Source organism: Puma concolor, chromosome A2, assembly GCF_028749965.1.
Source record: "Puma concolor isolate L17-30 chromosome A2, mPumCon1.1.hap2, whole genome shotgun sequence".
In the NCBI taxonomy this organism is placed as follows: domain Eukaryota; kingdom Metazoa; phylum Chordata; class Mammalia; order Carnivora; family Felidae; genus Puma; species Puma concolor.
Window position 1 is genome coordinate 160,593,397 of NC_141668.1, and position 22,583 is coordinate 160,615,979.

The following is a 22,583-nucleotide window of genomic DNA, read 5'->3' on the forward strand; positions in this document are numbered from 1 at the left end:
CAGAACCAGAAAGACTGGTACCACTGTATTCAGCACCGTATGATACCCACGCACCCCTCCTTCTCATACACGTCCGGGGATGCAGCCCCACACGACTCATCTGTTCACCGCACAGTATTTGAAATAGGAGGGGTCTTTCAAGCCCTGTAGTGGCTTCTCGTGTTCCGGCGACCTAGGAACTTAAGAAAAACCCAATTTAGATGTGGGATAAATGTTGCAACCGCAGTGAACAACGATGACGAAGACAATGACGACGACAAAGCTTCAGCAGAAGCGCGGGAGACATACAGACCTCACTGAAATTAGCAACTTAGCGTTCTTGTTAGGCGGGGCTTGTGAGACTCCTCCGCTTGCCAGTTCTCTGTCCCTTGTCTTCCCTGGTCCTGGGCTCCGCCCTGTGTGAGGCTCCTCACTGACCTCTGGCCCTCATCACCACTTCTCGAGCTTTCTCATTTCATTCCCTGCGGCTATGGTTTGGGGGACCTTAGGGTACAACCTTGGGGCATTGTTTTATAAGCCAATCAGTCAACAGTCTTTTATCTTACAGTTTCTCTAAAATATTTAGCTGGCGCCCCAGCTTCGTGTGTCCAGGCAGCTCCAAGTACAAGCAAGTACAGCTAAAGATTTCCCTGGACACAGTTCCCCCCCCCCCCCATTTCTTTTATTGTGGTGAAATACACTGGACATAAAATTGACTGCCTTAACCTTTTTTTTTTTTTTAATCTTTATTTTTGACAGAGAGATAGAGCGTGAGCAGGGGAGGAACAGAGGGAGAGGGAGACACAGAATCTGAAGCAGGCTCCAGGCTCTGAGATGTTAGCACGGAGCCCGATTTGGGGCTCGAACTCATGAATGGGGAGATCATGACTTGAGCCGAAATCAAGAGTTGGACGATTAACCGACTGAGCCAGCCAGGCGCCCCCATCTGATAGCGTTCTTAAACCCAAATGCTGCCCTCTTGCCTTGGGCCTTGGCATCTTCTTCAGGCTGTTGAGCAAGGGCCATCATCTTGCTGGAACTGTCTCCTCAGAGCCACCTGGTATCACTGCTTCCCGGGGAGGCCCCAAATTACCAGACTCAGTCAATTTAAATCATAACCTGCATGGAGAGAGACTGCCTTAATGTTATTAGAGTCCCTTCCATCCTGGCTGACCCCAGCACATCTCTGTTTCTATTAACAGTGGCAGGAAGTAGGAAACACACACAAATAGTCTGGCTATTTGCCAGGCTGTCTGTCATGCAAGACGTCACAGTTTTCCCAGATGGTTTGCTCTAACATAACACAGGTCACCAATGTCCCACCGTGCGTCTGTGTCCTCATGATCTGTTACCTGATGGCTAAGGTAATGCCTCAGAGTTTGGGTTTTTATTATGGCAGAACCCCATTTCTGGCATTAACATTTACGTTAGTTATTGTTCAGTATGAACTACTATAACAGAGAGACCCCCAAAACGCAGCAACTGAAACCCGACAGAAGTTACGTCTTGCTCATGTAGCTGTCTAGAGGTGGCAGTCGGTTTGGGGCTGGTAAAGTGACTCTGTTTTCCTTATAAGCCGTGTCTTCGGTCCCTGGGTCCAAAGTAACGTCTTTACCTCCGACCATTGTGTCTACATCCCAGGCTACAGGAAGGGGTGTTAGGCTCTAAGGAGCACATGCCCTTTCCTTTTATTTTTTAATTTTTTTTAACGTTTTATTTATTTTTGAGACAGAGAGAGACAGAGCGTGAACAGGGGAGGGTCAGAGAGAGAGGGAGACACAGAATCGGAAGCAGGCTCCAGGCTCCGAGCTGTCAGCCCAGAGCCCGACGCGGGGCTTGAACTCACGGACCGTGAGATCGTGACCTGAGCTGAAGTCGGACACTTAACCGACTGAGCCACCCGGGTGCCCCTGCCCTTTCCTTTTAAGGGCACAGTGTGGATGTAGTCATCATCACATCTCTTCACGTTCTCTTGGCCGGAACTATGACCCACACTGCAGCATCTGGAATACAGGGTTTTTAGGTGGATTGCCATGTGCTGGGCCACATCCTGGGAGTTCTTTTTTTTTTTTTTTTTTAAATTTTCCCCCCAATGTTTATTTATTTTTGAGAGAAAGAGACAGAGTGTGAGCAGGAGAGGGGCAGAGAGAGAGGGAGACACAGAATCCGAAGCAGGATCCAGGCTCTGAGCCATCAGCACAGAGCCCGATGCGGGGCTCGAACTCACAAACCGCAAGATCATGACCTGAACTGAAGTTGGATGGCTTAACCAACTGAGCCACACAGGCACCCTGAACTTTTTTTTTTTTTTTTTTTTTTTTTAAGTAAGCTCTACACCTAACATAGGGCTTGAATTTATGACCCCTAGATCAAGAGTCACATGCTCTACTGACCGAGCCAGCCAGGCGCCCTTTAGGAGTTTGATTAAAAAAAAAATTTTTTTCACGTTTATTTATTATTGAGAGACAAAGAGAGATGGAGCATGAGCAGGGGAGGGGCAGAGGGAGAGGGAGACACAGAATCTGAAGCAGGCTCCAGGCTCTGAGCTGTCAGCACAGAGCCCGACGCAGGTCTTGAACCCATGAACCGCAAGATCATGACCTGAGCCGAAGTCGGACGCTTAACTGACTGAGCCACCCAGGCACCCCAGGAGTTCGATTTTTAAAGGAGGAAACTGAGAATAAATTCTGGTAGACAAGTAGCAACACATTAATTGTATCCTCCCATGAAGCAAGATTATTATTTCCATTATACTGATGAGTAACATGAAGGGTCCAAGAGTTTAAAAAGATTGGCCCCATATCCCATGGCTACTGAAGAGCCACCCGGGATTCAGTCCCAAGTGGTATGTGCCCTTAGCAGCTTTGACCACTGGGAGGACCCTGGGAAACCGAGAGATTACAAATAATCTGAAAGAAATGTGGGATGTGGGGCGCCTGGGTGGCTCAGTCGGTTAAGCGTCTGACTTCAGCTCAGGTCATGATCTCACGGTTCATGGGTTGGAGCCCCGCATTGGGCTCTGTGCTGACAGCTCAGAGCCTGGAGCCTGATTCGGATTCTGGGTCTCCTTCTCTCCCTGCCCTTCCCCTGCTTGCACTCTGTGTGTGTGTCTCTCTCTCTCAAAAATAAATAAACATTAAAACAAAAGTGCTCCTTCGGTGAACAAACATGAGTGATAAGAAAGCAAAACTGTGTTACTGATGATGTGGAGAAAGTTTGAGGTCTGGACAGAAGGTCAAACCACCACGACGTTCCCTTAAGCCGAAGCCTCGTCCGGAACAAGGCCCTAACCCTGTAATTCTACAAAGGCCAAGAGAGGTGAGGAAGCTCTCACGTTGGAGGCCAGCAGACACACGTCGGGTCACGAGGTTCCAGGAAAGACGCCATAGCCCCTGACGCGGCAGCGCAAGGCGAAGCAGCAGGTGCAGACGCAGAAGCTGCAGCGAGTGATCCAGAAGATCTAGCCGAGATCATTCACGAAGGTGGTTGCAGTCTAAACAGCAGGTTGTCCGTGGAGACCAGTCTTCTGATTGGAAGAGGACGCCATCCAGGACTTTCAGAGCTAGAGAGGAGAGGTCAATGGCTGCCCTCGAAGCTTCAGAGGACAGGATGACTCTCTCGTTAGGGGCTAATGCAGCTGAAGTCAATGCTTATTTGCCATTGCAAAAGTCCTAGGGCCCTTAAGAAGTAGGCTAAGTCGGGGCGCCTGGGTGGCGCAGTCGGTTAAGCGTCCGACTTCAGCCAGGTCACGATCTCGCAGTCCCTGAGTTCGAGCCCCGCATCAGGCTCTGGGCTGATGGCTCGGAGCCTGGAGCCTGTTTCCGATTCTGTGTCTCCCTCTCTCTCTGCCCCTCCCCCGTTCATGCTCTGTCTCTCTCTGTCCCAAAAATAAATAAAAAACGTTGAAAAAAAATTAAAAAAAAAAAGAAGTAGGCTAAGTTGACTGTCTATGCTCTATATGTGGAACAATAAAGCCCAGATGATAGCTTATCTGTTTACAGCATGGTTTATTAAATATTTTAGATCTACTGCTAGAGAGAGAGAGAGAGAGAGAAAGCAAGAAAGCAAGCAAGCAAGCAAGAAATTCTTTTCAAAATAAGACTGCACGTTGACAATGTGCATGGTCACCCAAGAGCACTGATGGAGATGTAAAGTAAGTTTAATGTTGTTTTCAGGCCTGTAATCACAGTATCCATTCTGCAGTCCATGGATTAAGGAGTAATTTTGACTTCTAAGCTTATTCTTTAAGAGATACATTTTGGGGCACCTGGGTGGCTCAGTCAGTTGAGTGTCCAACTCCTGACTTTGGCTCAGGTCACGATCCCAGGGTCGTGGGATCGAGCCCCACATCGGACTCCATGCTAGGCGTGGAGCCTGCTTAAGATTCTCTCTCTCTCTCTGCCCCTCTCCCCAACTCATGCTCTATCTCTCTCTAAAATAAAAAAATACATAAATATGTTTTGATTTTTTAATGTTTATTTATTTTTGAGAGAGAGAGAGAGTGTGTGTGAATGGGAGAGGGGCAGAGAGAGAGGGAGACACAGAATCCGAAGCAGGTTCCAGGCTCTGAACTGTCAGCACAGAGCCTGACGTGGGGCTTGAACCCATGAACTGGGAGATCATGGCTTGAGCTGAAGTCAGACACTTAACCGACTGAGCCACCCAGAGGCCCTAAAGGAAATACATTTTGTAAAGCTATAGCTAGCTACATAGTGATTTCTCTGATGGATCTGGGCAAAGTAAACTGAAAGCCCTCCAAAAGGGTTCACCATTCTAGATGCCATTGAGGATATCTGTGATTCATGGGAAGAGGTCAAAATATCAACGTGACCCGGAGTTCGGAAGAAGTGGATCCCAGCCCTCACGGATGGCTTTGAGGGTTCAAGACTTCAGTGGAGGCAGTGACTGCACGTGTGGTGGGAGGAGCAAGAGAACTAGAATCCGAAGTGGAGCCTGAAGACAATGGGCCTGCAGTGCTCCGATCTCGTGACAAAACTTGAGCGGAAGAGGAGTTGCTTCTAACGGACGAGGAAAGCAGGCTTCTTGAGCTGCAATCTGCTCCTGATGAAGATGCCGTGAAGACGGTTGGAACGACGACACAGGGTTCAGAACGTCACAGAGGCAGAGTGGAGGGGGCGGCGGCAGCGGGATTTGAGGGGACGGACTCCGATTCCGAGAGAAGTCCCACCGTGGGTGAAATGCCACCAAACAGCATCGCATGCTGCAGAGAAGTCGCTCGTGAAAGGAGGGCTCCTTCGATGCAGCAAACTTTACTACTGTCTCATTTAAGACATTGCCACAGCCACCCCAGCCGTGAGCGACCACCACCCCGATCAGTCAGCAGCCGTCACGTGGAGGCAGGACCCTCCAGCAGCAAAAAGATTATGACTCACAGAAGGCTCAGATGACGGTTAGCATTTTTTAGCAATAAAGTATTATACACACACACACACACACACATATATATATATATATATATATATATATATATATATATATATATTAGAAAGAGGAGAAAGAGAGGGAGGGAGAGAGAATCTCAAGCAGGCTTCACGCCTGGTTGTGCAGGGCCAGCGTGGGGCTCAGTCTCATGACTGAAGTCACGATCCGGGCCGAAATCAAGAGTCGGATGCTTAACTGATTGAGCCACCCAGGTGCCCAGGGATAAAGTCTTTTTCAACTAAGGTATGTGCATTTGTTATTTCAGACACGATGCTATTGCGCACGTAACAGACTACACTATAGTGTAAGCACAGCTTTGATACGCCCTGGGAAACGAGAACATTCATTTGACTTGCTTTATCGTGGTGGCCTGGAACTAAATCTGCGATACCTTGGAGGTATGCCTATTTTTGTGGTTTCTGTGGACTTTATTTTTTCCAGCCTTGAGGACTGACTGGCTTTCATTTCTCTGCTTGGGTGGATGGAGATGTAGGTCCGCCCCTCGTTTTTAGGCATTTAGAGGGGGCTCGGAGCCGGGTATGACTTGTACCTCCTGGGAATGGCTGGAGGCCCCAGGGGGTGCCATTGGCTCAAGCAGGTGGAAGCAAGGAAGGGCTTAGCGATTTGGAAGGAGCTCTGGGTACCTCGAGCTCCTTCTCAAAGGCGGTATGAGCATTTTATTTATTTATTTATAAGAAATTTATTGGCAAATTGGTTTCCATACAACACCCAGTGGTCATCCCAACAGATGCCCTCCTCAATGCCCATCCCCCACCCTCCCCTCCCTCCCACCTTCCATCAACCCTCAGTTTATTCTCAGTTTTTTAGAGTCTCTTATGATTTGGTTCCCTCCCTCTCTAACTTTTTTTTTTTCTCTTCCCCTCCCCCCACGGTCTTCTGTTAAGTTTCTCAGGATCCACATAAGAGTGAAAACATATGGTATCTGTCTTTCTCCGTATGACTTATTTCACTTAGCGTAACACTCTCCAGTTCCACCCACGTTGCTACAAAAGGCCGTATTTCATTCTTTCTCACTGCCAAGTAGGATTCCATTGTGTGTATAAAGCATGATTTCTTTAACCATTCATCAGTTGATGGACATTTAGGCTCTTTCCATCATTTGGCTCTTGTTGAAAGTGCTGCTATAAACACTGGGGTACAAGTGCCCCTATGCATCAGCACCCCTGTATCCCTTGGGTAAATTCCTAGCAGTGCTATTGCTGGGTCATAGGGTAGGTCTATTTTTAATTTTTTGAGGAACCTCCACACTGTTTTCCAGAGTGGCTGCACCAGTTTGCATTCCCACCGGCAGTGTAAGAGGGTTCCCGTTTCTCCACATCCTTTCCAGCATCTATAGTCTCCTGATTTGTTCATTTTATGTATGAGCATTTAGAAACACTGGCCACTGAACCAGGATCTGGAGATCTGGACCCGTTTACCTGCGAACCACTCTTGGAGACATGGGAGGGTCCCTTCCCTTCTCCTTCTCTTGGAGGTCATTACATGCAGCAATTGAACTGATGATCTCTCTTTGCCATTTTCAGACCCTATGTTGTCTCTGGAACTCATAAATGAGGCTTGATGAGAATATGAAGGCCTGGCAAGGTCACTGCTTCCCCAAATGTGAAGCATCTAACAGTAATATTTCCTGCATGTGGTGTTCAAGAAAACTTGGCGCCGCACAGGTAGGAACCTATTCCTTCTCCTAATTCTCTTTCAAGGCTACGGGTTACTTCAAGAAATTGGTAAATTTCTTGATGCTAGTGGGTCTTTGGTTAATTTTTTAAAAATTTGAGGATGGTTGACACGCAGTATTATGTTAGTGTTCAGTCTAGTGATTCCACATCTCCATACCTCATGCTGTCCTCACGTCAGGGTAGCTGCTATCATCACACGACACTGTTACAATATCATTGACTGTGTTCCCTACTCTGTGCCTTTTATTCTTGTGGTTTACACATCCCATAACTGGAAGCCTGTGTCCCCCACTCCCCTCCACCCATTTTGTCCATCCTCCTATCCCCCTTCCCTCTAGCAACTCTTAGTTTATTTATATGGCGGATTCTGCTTTTTGTCTATTTCTCCTCCTTCTCCTTCTTCTTTTTTGTAGATTTCACATATAAGTGAAATCAGATGGTATTTGTTTTTCTTAGTCTTATTTCTGCTAGTGTATCTTAAAAAAAATTTTTTTTTTAATTTTAGAGAGCGAGCACGCACAAACCAGAGAGAGGGGCAGAGGGAGAGAGAGAGAGAGAGAGAGAGAGAGAGAGAGAGAGAGAATCCCAAGCAGGCTCCAGATGTGGGGCTGGATCCCATGACCCTGGAATCACGACCTGAGCTGAAATCGAGAGTCAGACACTTTGGGAAGGCAAGCTGGTGCGGCCACTCTGGAAAACAGTATGGTGGTTCCTCAAAAAACTAAAAATAGAACTATCCTACGACCCAGCAATTGCACTACTAGGCATTTATCCACGGGATAGAGGTGTGCTGTTTCAAAGGGGCACATGCACCCCAATGTTTATAGCAGTGCTACTGACAATAGCTAAAGTATGGAAAGAGCCCAAATGTCCGTGGATGGGTGAATGGATAAAGAAGATGTGGTATTTATATACAAAAGAGTATTACTCTGCAATCAAAAGAATGAAATCTTGCCATTAGCAACTATGTGGATGGAACTGGGGGGTATTATGCTAAGTGAAATTAGTCAGTCAGAGAAAGACAAATATCATGACTTCACTCATATGAGGACTTTAAGACACAGAACAGATGAACACAATGGAAGGGAAGCAAAAATAATATAAAAACAGGGAGAGGGATGAAACATGAGAGACTCATAAATATGGCGAACAAACAGAGGGTTACTGGAGGGGTTGTGGGATGGGGGATGGGCTAACTGGGTAAGAGGCATTAAAGAATCTACTCCTGAAATCATTGTTGCACTACATGCTAACTAATTCGGATGTAAATTAAAAAAATTAAAACAAATTAAAACCAATTTAAAAAATTAAAAAAAAAAGTCAGACACTTAACCAACTGAGCCGCCTAGGTGCCCCTGCTAATGTATCTTAAAAAAACTGTTTACATTGTGTGTGTATATCTCTCTCTATACATGCATGTGTATGCAATTATATGTGTAACTTAAAAGTATGATATATTAAAATAGATTTTTTTTTTAGCGTACAAGTCAATGAATTTTAACACATGCCACTGCCGTCGTCATCCAGGTACAGAACATCATCCCAGAAAACTCCCTTGTGTGACCCTCTTTATAGTCACATCCTCCCCTAGTCCCCAGAAACCACTCATCTGTCCTCTGGTTTTGTCACTTACAGAATATTGTATCAATGGAATCATATAGTATGTAACCTTTTGAGACTGACTTCCTTCACTCAGCATAACTTTGTATGGGTGTTTAGCTTGTGGATAGAGAATACTCTCCCCCAGCCTGTTTGTTTTTGAGGTAAAATTGACATATACCATTGTACTTTAAGGTCCACGACTAATGATTTGATATACCTATATATTGCAAAATGACGACCACAGTAAGTTAATATCCATCACCTCACAGAATTACAATTTTTTTCCTTGTGATGAGAACTTTTATTTATTTATTTATTAAAAATTTTAATGTTTATTTATTTTTGAGAAAGAGAGAGAGATAGAGACAGAGCATGAGCAGGGGAGGGTCAGAGAGAGAGAGAGAGGGAGACACAGAATCTGAAACAGGCTCCAGACTCCGAGCTGTCAGCACAGAGCCCGACGTGGGGCTCAGACTCACAGACCGCGAGATGGTGACCTGAGCCGAGGTCGGACGCTTAACCGACTGAGCCACCAGGCATCCCATGATGAGAACTTTTAAAACCCATTCTCTTAGCAACTTTCAGATCTATGATATAATACTGGTAACTGTGGTCTCCATCCCCAGGACTTATTTATCTATTAACTAGGTGTTTGTACCTTTTGACCACTTTCACCCCCATTCCCTCTTCCCACCCCAACTTCTGGCAACCACACAGCTGTTCTCTGAGCATCATTATTTTGAGATTCATCTAAGTCGTTGTGTGTTTCAGTAGCTTGCCTTCTATTGCTGAGTTGTGTTCCATGCTATGGGTGGATCACAGTTTAACCACTCACCTATTGAAGGCATTAACCTTAAAAATAAAACTGTCAGTTGGGGGCCCCAGGTGCCTCAGCGGACTAAGCATCTGACTCTTGATTTCGGCTGTTTATGATCTCACATTTCATGAGTTCAAGCCCTACTTCGGGCTCCACGCTGACAGTGTGGAACCTGCTTGGGATTCTCTTCCTTCCCCTCTCTCTCTGCCTCTCCCCTGCTCGCTCACTCTCTCTCTCTCAAAATAAATGAATACACTTAAAAAAATAAAATAAAACTGTCAGTTATTTATCAGCAAAAATGGGCTTATTCAGGAAGACCAGAAAATTACAATTCTTGATACCTAGGCCACCGCAATCTACAGGCAAGTCTGAGGCACATGGGCAAGGAAAGTTCTTTAGAGAGGAAAAGGGAGGGTTGGGAGGAGCTGCTATAAACCAAAAGTCCATTGGAGTTAACTGGGAGTTCAAAGTATAGTGGCTTTTTCGTTGGCTGTGGGGTCACAGTCTCTCCTTGGTCGGGCTGTTGCTGGGGGAGGAGAAAGACCTTTCTTCCTTCTGCTGGAGTAGTTCAGTGGTATTTGTTCTCAATACTTGCAAGGTAAGTCCCTCAGTGCTTAGTTTACAGTTGATGGTGAGTGGTAGGGTGTGTGAGCTCCCCTTCTAGCCTCCCAGCTCCATTTTAAATGAGGTTTCATGGGGCGCCTGGGTGGCGCAGTCGGTTAAGCGTCTGACTTCAGCCAGGTCACGATCTCGCGGTCCGTGAGTTCGAGCCCCGCGTCGGGCTCTGGGCTGATGGCTGGGAGCCTGGAGCCTGTTTCCGATTCTGTGTCTCCCTCTCTCTCTGCCCCTCCCCCGTTCATGCTCTGTCTCTCTCTGTCCCAAAAAAATAAATAAACGTTAAATGAGGTTTCATTCTACTGATTTTCACAAGGGACATTTGGTTTTTTCCTAGCTTTTGGCTATTACCAATAAAGCCCCTCTGAAAAATTGTGTGCAGGTTTGGTGTGACTTGGGCTGTTCAAAATCCTCTCTGGCCTTCCAATTCAGTTAGAATAAAATCCAATGTTAAGTGCAAGGGTGTCTGGGTGGTCCTCAAATGCTATACCCTGTGACAAGCATGGAGAAGCCATGTGGTTGAAGCACAGTACCTGTTCTTGAGGTCCTCCCAGTCTGGGGGCAGCACGGCTGGAGTTCACATTGTGCCTCTATCACTTACAAGCTGTGTGACCTTGAGCAAGTTCCTTAACCTCTCTGTGTTTCAGTTTCCTCACCTGTAAATGGAGAGATTAATAACATAAACTACGTTACAGGGCTGTTGTGAGGATTAAATGAGTTAATGCAAAGAGTATGGAACAAGCCCTTATATGTAATAAGTGCTTAACAAAAATGATCACTGTTTCATTATTGGCTTTTGGAATTTAATTGCAACTGGAAGGCCTGTCCAGGAAGTTTGTATTTTATCCTGTTAATTATATACAGGGAGAGTGGGGTTGAGCTGGTAGATGAGAGACAGGAGGGAGAGGGAGGGGTTTGGAAACTCTTGGAATACTCCTGAACAGCTCTCATGGGGTGGCGGGGAGGAGTCTGGTTGGAGTGGGTTGAAGAGGGAATAGATGGAGGTCTTATGGAGACAGCAGATGTAGATAACTCACTGGAGGAATTTTGCTAAAAAGAAATGCAAAGGCAGGGGCGCCTGGTGGCTCAGTGGGTTAAGCATCCGATTTCAGCTCAGGTCATGATCTCACAGTTTGTGAGTTCAAGCCCCGTGTTGGGCTCTGTGCTGACAGCTCAGAGCCTGGAGCCTGCTTGGGATTCTGTATCTCCCTCCCTCTCTGCTCCTCTCCCACTCACACTCTCTCTCTCTCTCTCTCTCTCAAAAATAAGTAAACATTAAAATTTTTTTTTTAAAAGTGCAAAGGGACAGTAATAAGTGGAAAATGTGGGGCAAAGGGGTTTCCTTTTCTTTTCTTTCTTTTAATGGGTCAAATGAAAAGTAGGAATGATTTCAACATAAGACAAAATTAACAACAGGGTGTAATCCTCAGAGGGAAATCCCTGAAGTTGACAAGGGATGAGGGCCAATGTTAAAATGGTACAATCTTTATCTTCTCCCCCCCACAGGCGGGTGCAGTGTTCCTGGATGTACTGCAGTACCACGTGGATGGGTGAAGTGGGCGGAGCAAGCTCCTATTCCAACTCCCTGCTCCAAAAATCCATTTAATATATTACCCTCGGATAGGGGACGTATCTGATGTTTATCTGACAACAGTTACTACACTTGATCTTAGCTAAAAGGCCGAGAAACAACTAGATTTGTTTTGGAAGGAAGCAGGGTGCTCAGTACCAGAATTACTTCCCCATCGCTGGTGGAGAGATCATTCTCTAGAGGCCAGATGGCTGGAGCCAAAGACCACCGGCGTCGAAGCGACTCCTCCCTTGCACTCGGGGCAGAAACTCCTCAAGGTCTGGGAAAGAAGGCGGGGCCTGCGGGGGTGGGGCCAACCGCAGAGGCGAGCCTACGAGCTGGGGGCGAAGCTCTGCCCTTGTAGGGTTCTGGTGGGATGGGAGGCGGGGCCTGTGCAAGGGCGAGGGGCGGGCTTGTTTGGGATGTGGTTGCAGACGGTGGATCTGGGGAGCGACGTGTGACGTCCCGGTCTGGCCGACCTGAGGGGCATTCGGCACGGCTGGTGTGAAAGCTGGCTCGCTGGAAGGCCCGAACACTACGGACAGAAACGTGAGGGCCAACGGAAAGCCGTGGAAAGCCGGCTCCCCCCGGTCGCGGCTTATACAAAATGCCAAGGGGCGTGGTCTCATGTAAAGAAAGGGGTTAGGCCTGCAGTGCGAGCCAATGAGAGGCGGGGGAGGGCGGGACTTGTGCTGAGGCGGCCTGTAGGGACGGGGCTTTTATAGGAGATGCTTGTAACCCAGAGCTTGGTTACAGCTTTGCGCGTGCGTCTCAGGCCGGACTACGGGGCGCCGCAGACCCAAGTGAGAGAAAGGGACAAGGCTGCAGGCTCGGAGCCCGGCCCCCTCAAGCCGCGCGTTTGGGTCACGTGACATGAAGGGCACCGAATTCCTCTGGAGTCAGCGCCATTTCCCGTAGGTGAAGGCCGAAGTATCCTGGGGGTCAGAGAAGCCTCCTGTTGCGATGTGACCTTGACCCACGGCCTGGGGCCGGTGTCAGGCTCGGGCGCTCGCAGAGGGCAGAGGTCTAGCTTTAAGGGATGGGCGCGCCCGCTAGCTTGGGGGCGTGGCCTCGTCCTTCTAGGTGGCGTAGACTTGGTGTGGGCGGGCTCACCATTGGGGCTGAGATTTGGACCCAGGTGTAAAAGAGGCGGGGCTTCCCATCTATTCTTTGAGAAACAGGTAAGTGTGAAGCACTATTTTGAGGCCAAAACTGCCTGTGGTGGCCAATTTTTGGTGCTGGTGGTGACGTAAGGAAGGGGGCTGGCGCCGCGGGAGGCGTGGCCTGGCCCCCCAAGAGGCGTGGCCTCGCCCAGAGCCTAACCGCGTAGGTGGCGTGGCTGCGCCGAAACTGGCGAGAAGAGGCGTGGCCCGGGAGCCTTGTGTCCGGGGAACCTTCTTCCGGAAAAGATCGCTGCGCCTAGCTGCTGGCACTGTCCTTTCTCTTTCAGGTGGCGAGTCATGGAGACCCTCACGGCCGCCGCCCCTGCTGGGAGCTTCTTCCCCTCTTTCCTGCTCTTGGCCTGCGGGACGCTAGTGGCCGCCCTGCTGGGCTGCGCGCACCGCCTGGGGCTCTTCTATCAGTTGATGCACAAGGTGCGGGGGCATAGGTCAGCGGCGGGCTGGGGGCAGCCAAAGAAGGAAGGAGCTCCTGGCACTCCTAGCTCACTTATTTTACAGGAGAAAGTGAGGCCCGACCAATCTAGGGGGCTCGGTTGGGAAATTCTGTCTATGGCCCTTAACGCTTGGGCAGTCTGCAGACAGGTCCCTGGACTTTGCCTGTAGGCAGAGATAAATCGGGCGGTAGCTGCCGGGTACTCAGCGCCCCGCCTACTCCTTCCCCAGAGGCCAAGAGCCCTTTTCACTGAGCGCAGCTCCCTAAACCCGACGTGATCAGAGTGGGCCAAAGGTAGCACAGAAGGGGTAGCTGTGAGAGATGTCATGTACTTCTCAACGCGACCCCTAGAGGTGCTTTTGTTTCTGTACTCATTTTCCACAAGAGAAAACTGAGGCTCAGAGAGTTTGTGTGGTAACTTGTCATAGGTGGCCTTTTGGGGAACAGTTGACCCCACGGATCTCACTCTGAACTGCTTGGCTCCTCCCTCAGGAGTCCACCCCTCCCCCTCCCAATAGCAACGGGAGCAAGGTCACTGGCCTTGAGGATTTCTGGAGATTTAAGGCAAAGGCCTCTGGTGTGCGGGGCTGGGAACAAGCCGAGGCTCAGAAGCCTCAGCATATTCTGTGTCAGCAGGCCGCTCCCTTGCCAGGTGCTTAGTGGCTGGCAGCCTGTCAGCGGGGCCTGCCCAGTGAGTGGGAGGAAGCGTAGCGGGCTGGGATCAACAGTTGCCACTAGGTCCTGGAGGGCAGGCAGTTTTGGAGTCTCAGCAGATGGCCCCTGGCCAAACTACTTTGGGTTCTGGGGATCCACTTTCCCTCTCCTCTCGCTCATTGGCCTACTGTCCCCGGAGACAGGCAGTGTAACAGAAGGGGGCGCTCGAGAGCCTTGGTTCTATGGGACTTTGAATCTTGCCAGGGCAAGTCTTGGTTCCCTTAGCTGTGCAAGGACGGCCTGCCCTACTCTGGGCCTTGTGTATAGTATGATATGTGCCTCACCAATATCAAAGTTCCTCTGACCCCTGACTCTGTCCTGCCCTCCTTCCTGGGGGAGTGAGAGTGCCCTCTCCCTGTCTGCCTTGGCGCTCTTGCCCTGGTCCTTGGTAATTGTGCTCCTCTCCCTCCGTGGGCCCAGGTGGACAAGGCGAGCATCCAGCATGGCGGGGAGAATGTGGCAGCTGTGCTGAGGGCCCACGGCGTGCGGTTCCTCTTCACCCTGGTCGGCGGGCACATTTCCCCCATACTGGTGGCTTGTGAGAAGTTGGGCATCCGCGTGGTGGACACACGCCACGAAGTCACAGCTGTCTTTGCCGCTGATGCTGTGGCCCGCCTGACCGGTGAGGGCAGAGCAGAGAGGGTGGAGGGCTGGTGAGAATGGGATGGGAAGTCTTTGCAGGGCAGAGTTTTTTCAGAGGTGGCCAGGAGGGAGGGCAGGGCCGTGATGGATTCTGTATTTCAGGGACCGTGGGCGTAGCAGCAGTGACAGCGGGCCCTGGCCTCACCAACACGGTGACTGCAGTGAAGAATGCCCAGATAGCTCAGTCTCCAGTCCTGCTTCTGGGTGGGGCCGCCAGCACTCTGCTGCAGGTGCCCTGCCCTTGGGTGGATGGCGGGGGTCTCGGGGAGCCTCAAAGGGCTCATGTATTGACTCTGGCCTCCTCTGTTTCCACCAGAACCGGGGTGCGCTCCAGGCCATTGATCAGATGGCCCTGTTTAGGCCACTGTGCAAGTTTTGTGCTTCTGTGCGGAGGGTGCGGGACATCGTGCCCACCCTGAGGGCTGCGATGGTGGCTGCCCAGTCGGGGACACCAGGTAGGTGGGGGGGGGGCGGTGAGAGCTGGGCGGTGGTCAGGCCCTAAGGCCTGGGTCCAGGGAGGCATGGCAGGCTCAGTATCCTCCCTGCCCCTCCACAGGCCCAGTGTTTGTGGAGCTTCCCGTTGATGTGCTGTACCCCTACTTCATTGTCCAGAAGGAGATGGTGCCAGCCAAGCCGCCCAAGGGTCTCGTGGCTCGAATGGTCACCTGGTGAGTTGCCTCACCCCCACCGTGCCCTCTCCAGCCCCCTGCCCTCTTTTGTAACTTCCTGCCAGCCTCTGTCTCTCCTTTGACTCATTCATTGGTTTGCATATCAGCTGAGGGGAACCAGCCTTAGGAAGAGCATTGGAGGTAGAGGGACTAGCATATGCAGAGGTTCTGAGGCAGGAGCGAACTTGGTGGGTTGGGAAAGCAAAGTAGCCTCTGTGGCAGCAGCAGGTGAGCAAAGGGGAGAGGGGCAGAGGTTGAGCTCAGAGCGGCCAGCAGGGGCCACTGGGAGGACCTGGGGTTTTGTTTTTACTTCGAGATCCGTCGAGAAGCATTATATGGTCCAAAGCAGAGGTGTGGCACACCCCGATTCAGGTTTTTATCACGTTCCCTCTGACTGCTGCTGGGGAACGGACTGTGGGCTTGGGTGGAAGCTGGGAGGCCAGGGAGGAGGGGTTGTCGGCCCTGGGATGAGAGGCAGTGGTGGCCTGGCTTTGAGTGGTAGCTGTGGGATGCAGAATAAGGAATAAGCTTAAAGGTTTTCCTGGAAGAGCTACAAGGTTGAGGGGGGACTTCTTTCAGTGGAGAGGATAGGAAGGGTTTCCATGTGGGGCCACATCCCAGCAGAGGTATCTGGTTTTGGCCACCCCTGGGATGGGCCTGGCCGGAGCGGCACAGGAAGGAGAGTCGATTCTCCTCTTCCTTCCCCTCTGTCCCTTCCCTTTGCCTGTCCTTGCTCTTCTACCTGCCATGCCCCTTCCATGTATTTAGCAAGTGCCACAGTGTGCCAGGTACCAGGACCGGCACGAACAAGACAGGCCCCTGTGCCCTGGGCACGCGAGAAGTCCCTTGAAGACCAGTTCGGGGGGTAGAACTTTATTCACATATCTTTTATGACAACACTGAGTGAAGAGGGTAAGGTGTTACTACACCCATTTCATAGAGTGGGTAACTGGGACCCAAAGAGGGTCAATGACTGGCAGGAAGTCATCCAGCTTGTTAATGGCACACGAGGATTCAGCCTGGAGGAGCCTCCCATGCTTTATCCACAGAGCTATGTGCCATCTACAGGGAATGAAATGAAAGTTCAGAGAGTCAGGTCTGAATCCCGAGCCAGTAACTAGCTGTGTTAACCTTGAGCAAGTGATTAAGCCTTCCCCACCCACCCCCCGCCAGTTTAATGGAAATACAGTTGACATAGGGGACTGTGCAGGCTTAAGGTGGACAGCGTCATAATTTGACGATCCTGTTGTGATTAAACCTTTCTTGACTGCAGCTTGCCTGTCTGTAAAATGAAGAAGCATAGCGTGGTTTTCTCTCTAGACTAAGATTCTGTGAAGAATAAAGCAAGATCGCTTCGACAGTGTAAAATGCTGAAGTGACTAATTAGCCATTGTCTTAGATAAGAATAGGGTTGAGTCCAGTGTCCTTTCAGGTGTAAGGCAAGCTGTCTCCCATCCTTTCTCCAACCTGGCTAGGGAACCACAAATACAGAGGGGGATTCAGAGGTCCTGAACAGATAGGAAGTGGCTGGTGTCCATGCCAGGTAGGCTGAATTTTGTTTGTTTATTTGTTTGTTAAAGTTTATTTATTTATTTTGAGAGAGAGTGAGAAAGCAAGGTGCATGCAGGGTTGAGGCAGAGAGGGAGGGAGACAGAGAATCCCAAGCAGGCTCCGCAGTGTCGGCACAGAGCCTGATGCAGGGATTGATCTCATCAACCGTGAGATCATGACCTGAGCCGAAATCAAGAGTCAGACACTTAACTGACTGAGCCACCCAGGCACTCGAGGTAGGCTGAACTTTTAAGCAATTTTGTTCTGTGGCCGTGACAGCAGCCTGTTTGTTCCCTGGTTCTGGGTCCCCCCTCCCCTCCTTCCATTCTCCTTTCCTCTCTTGGGCTGCCCCTACTCAGCCCTTTGGGCTGGCTCTTCCTTTGCCTTTCTTTCTATGTTGGGGTTTACCATGGTTTCTTCCTTGGCCTCTTCTCATTTTCTGTATTCTTGGTTCCTCCTCAAAAGAGAAACAGAAGCTTCTGGTTCCGACTCCTTTTTGCCGACACCCACATGCCTTGTTCTTGGCTGGATTGGATGTTCCTTGAATGCAGATCTGGGCAAGATTTATCTCTGTGTCTCCAGGGCCCTGGAGGCCCACATGGGAAGTCAGGGCCCTATGACCCAATGAGTAGGGAGACAGAAGGAGGTGTCGGAAGCTGGAGAAAGAGGCTTGAGTGCCTTCCCTGATTGAGTGTTTTGCAAAGTGCTTTATATCCTGAATGGATAAATAGTGAACCTTGGGAGAGAGATTCCCTTTTCCATTTTACAGAGGAGGAACCTCAGAAAAGTTAAGTCACTTGCCCAGTCACACAGCTAGGAAGCGTGGAGCCTTGTGTGTTTCACTCTGCAGCCGTGGCCCTGATCCTGGCACTCCATACCTGTGTCACTTGGTTCTGAGGGTCTGTGTCAGGTTGGGTGGTCGCCAGAAGCTTCTGAGGGGCAACAGGCGGCTGGAGACTCGGCCACTGGGGTTTGTCTGTCTGGGGTGTGGCTCACCTACTTCTGTGCCTGTCTCACTTCCCGCCTTGACCCCGGCCTCCTTCAGCTCCCAGAACCCCAGTCATTAATCCTGGTAACTGCCTCTTCCTCTCATCTTTGCAGGTACTTAGAGAATCACCTGGCCAACCTCTTTGCAGGAGCCTGGGAGCCTCGGCCTGAGGGGCCTCTGCCTCTGGACATTCCGCAGGCATCCCCCCAGCAGGTGAATCGCCTCTCTTCCCTGGTTCCCTGAGGAACCCCACCTGGCAGGATGGCCTCTCTCTGAGTCAGTAGTGGGGCCTGGATCTTGGGGGCTGATGGTGACTCACACGGTTGGCTCTTTGAGCCCCGTCTCTAATCCCAGGTTCAGCGCTGTGTGGAAATCCTGAGCCGAGCCAAAAGGCCCCTTGTTGTGCTGGGGAGCCAGGCTCTGCTGCCCCCGACACCTGCTGACAGACTTCGGTGAGAACCCTCAGCCCTGCCCTTGCTGTCATATCCCTGGTCCCGGTCTCCGGATGCCTTGTGGGGTGGGGGCATGCCCTTGGCTACACTCCCCTCTGCTCTGCCTGGACCCCCAGGACTGCCGTGGAGACCCTTGGCATCCCCTGCTTCCTGGGAGGGATGGCACGAGGACTGCTGGGCCGCAACCACCCCCTCCACATCCGGCAGAACCGCAGCGCTGCTCTGAAGAAAGCAGACGTGGTCCTCCTGGCAGGTGGGCCTCGGCCTCCTCTGCCCTCTCCCCTTTCCCTCCCTTCAGGCCCCGCCCCTGCTCCGCTCCCCGCTCCCCCTGTGGCCCTGCCCCTCGTAGTCACGTACTTAACTGGCACCCTCCCCTCGTAAGCACTCACCCTCTTACCTTGGGCCCGCCCCTCGCCCCTTGCCCCTTGCCCGGGTTTGGACAGCCATGTACTTGAAATCCAGCCAGGGAAGTTCTGGCAAGCTCGCAGTCGGGCCGCGTGGCTCAGCCCTGCATGGAGGAAGAGGCACAGATAGTGGGCACCTGTAGTGTTCACATTCAGCGTTGGCACGTGTGTGCTCTGTGCAGGATGGACACAGCATGTACGCGTGCGGCGTGCGCATTTTCATGTAAAGGGGAGTCCTGGCCACTGCGTAATGGTTGTATTGGTTCATTGTTGTGTGATAACCATCCCAAAACTCAGTGACTTAAAATGCGCTTATTATGGGGGCGCCGGGGTGGCTCAGTGGGTTTAAGTGTACGACTTCGGCTCAGGTTGTGATCTCACCATTTGTGAGGTTGAGCCCCGCGGTGGGCTTTCTGCTCTCAGAGCCTGGAGCATGTGCTTTGGATCCTCTGTCGCCCTGTCTCTCTCTGCCCCTCCCCCGCACTCTCTCTCTTCCAAAAATACACAAACATTGAAAAAAGCACTTATTTCTCAAGCTCCATCTGTAGGTTAGGCGGTAGTTTTTCTGCTGTTGGTGGGACTCCTTTATGAGTCTGTAGTTGGCGAGGCAAGAAGGCATCTGGGCTGATCCGGGGCGGGCAGGCACTTATCCTTGGGCTTCGCTGACGTTAGGCTGGGCTCACATGGCCTCCGCTGGGCTAACTGACTTCTCTGACTCCTCCTTACATCTTCCTCCAGGTTTCTCATCATCCAGCAGGCCAGCCTGGGCTTGTTCACTTGGTGGAGGATGAGAACAGGCAAGAGGGTTAGAGCAAGGTGTTTTAAGAGAGAGAGAGAGACAGTGGCAGCCACAAGGCTTCTTGAAGCCTGGACTCAGGAGTGCCTGCCGTCATTCTGCCACAGCCTGTTGACCGAAGCATGTGCCGAGGCCAGCCCAGATTCAAGGGGTGGGGAGATGTGAAGTCATTGCGGCCGGCGCTGGTACAGGGAGAGAGGAAGAATGGGGGTCACTTTTGCATCTACTCTGCCATGGTGGGTGAAGGAAGGTAGTGGGGACACTGGCCCTGCAGCCGCTGAGACCCCGCTTCCCACGCCAGGAATCGTGTGCGACTTCCGCCTGTCTTATGGCCGTGTCCTCAGCCGCAGCAGCAAGATCATCATCGTCAACCGTAACCGGAAAGAGATGTTGATGAACTCAGACATGTTCTGGAAGCCCCAGGAAGCCGTGCAGGGTGAGCGCCCGGTACCCCCTCACACACACAAGCTCTTCCTGGTCCTTCTCTTGGCCTCTGCTGCAGCTGGCTTGAGCTGGGTGCTTGTGAGCAAGGTCTGAACCCTGCCCCGGCGGGCATCCGGTCAGCTGGAGACATACCTGTGGCTCTCAGACTGATGGGTGCTTCTGGATGAACAGATGGTGGGGTGTGCGTACGAGGGGAGGCCTGGGAATAACATGCATGTGATCACGCCCCTGGCTGCAAATCCTCCCATGCTGCTTGCTGCCCGGAGGACAGAGACCTGCCTCCTTGTCCTCCGAGGCTTTTGTTGTCCTGTCCTACCTTCCCTGTTCAGTCTGCTCCCACAGCCTTTTTGTGGTCTGCTTCTGCCCGTCGTCCCAAGGACATTGTGCTGCAGCGTAGGCTACACGGAGCTCTTGTGTCAAGCAGAGGAGTGGCGCTGTTGCATTCAAGCTCGGGAAGGTCTACTGTAGCAGCTGGTGGGCAGCGAGTTGGAGGGGGCAGGTGGAGGCCAGGGGCCCGTTAAACCAGGCCAGGGCAGAAACGACGAGGCTTGGAGCGGGGATGGACCGGGATGAGAGACTCGGCTTCTCTGAGCCTCTGTGGGATCACTTCGAAGACGGAGATGATGGAAAGTGTATATATCACTGGCCTGTTTATCGGTCACTTCAAAAGCAGTGTGCTTGGCTGATGGAGGTGCTTTTCGTGATGTGTTTTAAGGCAGAATTTACAGCACTGCCTGATCTAGGGTGTGAGGAGGAGGAGGCAGGCGACGAGGCTGCCTGGGTTTCTAACCCACTTAGTGCTTCCTAAACCTTCATTTCTCTGGCCTTGGCTGCCCCGACCTGCTTCTGGCAGGACTGTGGGGGGTGTTTTGCCTCTTCTGCTCTAGGAGCATCCCTGGCCTGGCACCTTGCCTCCTGCTATTGCCTCCTGTTGCTATTGGATTCCTGCTGTCCTCGGGCCTTTGGTGCTGGGAGGGCAGGAGGCCACTTCCCTGCAGCTGTTTTCTCTTCCTTCCCTAGGAGACGTGGGCTCCTTTGTGGTGACGCTGGCGGAGGGCCTGAAGGGCCAGACGTGGGCCTCAGACTGGGCAGAGGAGCTTCGGCAAGCTGACCGGCAGAAGGAGCAGACCTTCCGGTGGGGGCCGGGTGTGGTGGACACGGTGGGGGGGGGGGGAAGGGAGGGGGGGGGAAGGGAGGGGGTGGGTTCCCGGCAGGCTCTCCTGCTGGCCCTGCTGATGTGCACCTCTGTCTGGCAGGGAGAAGGCATTGACGCCTGTAGGCCAGCACCTGAACCCGGTGCGGGTACTGCAGCTTGTGGAGGAGATTCTGCCTGACAACACGATTCTGGTGGTCGATGGTGGAGACTTCGTGGGCACTGCCGCCCACCTGGTGCAACCCCGTGGCCCCCTGCGCTGGCTCGATCCTGGTAAGGAAGGGCCTCTGCCTGGGACGGCTTGTACGGTCCAGGCCCCTTTCTACCCACGTACTCTTGGTTTCCCTAGGGGCCTTTGGGACTCTGGGGGTTGGTGCAGGATTTGCACTCGGGGCCAAACTGTGCCGGCCAGATGCCGAGGTGAGTCAGGGCGCTGGAGGCAGGAGGCTTGCCGTGTCCTGGGTAGTGAGGTACTCAAGCAGCCTTGTTCCCTGCTCAGGTGTGGTGCCTGTTTGGAGATGGAGCCTTTGGCTACAGCCTCATTGAATTTGACACCTTTGTGAGACACAAGGTGACTGGGCTGCCCGAGGGACGCTGAGGGCTTGGAGTCCTGGGAGCTGTCAGGATGGGCCGGGATAGGGAGGGAGCTGCTTCTGCCTGTCCCTGTCTTTGCCCTCTGGTTGGCCAAGCCTTGAAACTGAAGGCTGTGGGCTGGCCTCGCCCTCTCCCTGCAGATCCCAGTGATTGCCTTGGTGGGGAATGATGCTGGCTGGACCCAGATCTCTCGGGAGCAGGTGCCCTGTCTGGGCAGCAATGTGGCCTGTGGCCTGGCTTACACCGGTGAGGGGCCTGGGCAGGCTGGAGATGGGGGGAGGCTGTTTCAGGCCCGGATGGGCATGCGTTCCTCTCCTGGGCTGACTGCATGGCAGGCTGGGTCCCTGCCACCATCTGACTGGACTTCTCCTTTCAGATTATCACAAGGCAGCCATGGGACTTGGGGCCCAGGGCTTGCTGCTCTCCCGGGAAAAAGATCAGGTGGTCGAGGTGCTTCGTGATGCTCAACAGCAGTGCCGAGAAGGCCACCCGGTTGTGGTCAACATCCTCATTGGGAGGACAGACTTCCGAGATGGCTCCATTGCTGTGTAGGGCCTCATGGGTCAGTACCCTTGGCTCCCTTCCCACCCCTGGACTGTACCTAGCTGGTTGAGAGCCTCATCCTTGCCTACCTGGACCTGGCCTATCAGGTCCACTGACTCCACAACCCTCCAAGAAGACAGGGTGGGGCTGCAGGGGTCAGAGCTCAGAGAAGCTCCGTGGCAGCACCCGGGAGCTCCTGGGCTTTTTTTTCTCTGTGGAGGACAACTGCCCTTTTCTCCCTTCCTCTCTTCCACGCTTAATAAACCACCTCTGGTCCGTGTGGGCCCAAGTACTCATC

General features: G+C 51.9%; 1 protein-coding gene, 1 long non-coding RNA gene and 1 other non-coding gene across 5 annotated transcripts; 1 reads left to right on the forward strand and 2 right to left on the reverse strand.

Annotated features, from left to right (window-relative positions):
- Positions 1 to 717: 717 nt before the first annotated feature.
- LOC147583698 (uncharacterized) lies at positions 718 to 12,268 on the reverse strand. The gene is made up of 3 exons (XR_015248490.1): positions 11,882 to 12,268; positions 10,686 to 10,808; positions 718 to 1,098 (listed from the first exon to the last, which is right to left on the reverse strand). It is a non-coding gene; the product is annotated as an uncharacterized LOC147583698 (long non-coding RNA).
- LOC112853092 (U2 spliceosomal RNA) lies at positions 11,658 to 11,845 on the reverse strand. The gene has a single exon (XR_003222896.1). It is a non-coding gene; the product is annotated as a U2 spliceosomal RNA (small nuclear RNA).
- Positions 12,269 to 12,458: 190 nt separating the features above from the next.
- Positions 12,459 to 22,581, forward strand: HACL2 (2-hydroxyacyl-CoA lyase 2). Of its 3 annotated transcripts, none has more exons than XM_086698820.1 (16): positions 12,459 to 12,636; positions 13,173 to 13,317; positions 14,471 to 14,672; positions 14,795 to 14,922; positions 15,009 to 15,147; positions 15,249 to 15,360; positions 18,013 to 18,112; positions 18,254 to 18,351; positions 18,468 to 18,604; positions 19,853 to 19,987; positions 21,016 to 21,130; positions 21,252 to 21,421; positions 21,498 to 21,568; positions 21,648 to 21,719; positions 21,883 to 21,988; positions 22,119 to 22,581. In XM_086698820.1, exons 1-16 carry the CDS (start codon positions 12,596 to 12,598, stop codon positions 22,292 to 22,294), a joined length of 1,947 nt encoding a protein of 648 aa, XP_086554946.1. In that variant the 5' UTR covers positions 12,459 to 12,595; the 3' UTR covers positions 22,295 to 22,581. The 3 variants fall into 3 exon arrangements, with proteins under 3 accessions (XP_086554946.1, XP_086554947.1, XP_025771914.1); XM_086698821.1 differs by having other exon boundaries at positions 12,470 to 12,640; XM_025916129.2 differs by lacking the exon at positions 12,459 to 12,636 and adding an exon at positions 12,647 to 12,903.
- Positions 22,582 to 22,583: the final 2 nt, after the last annotated feature.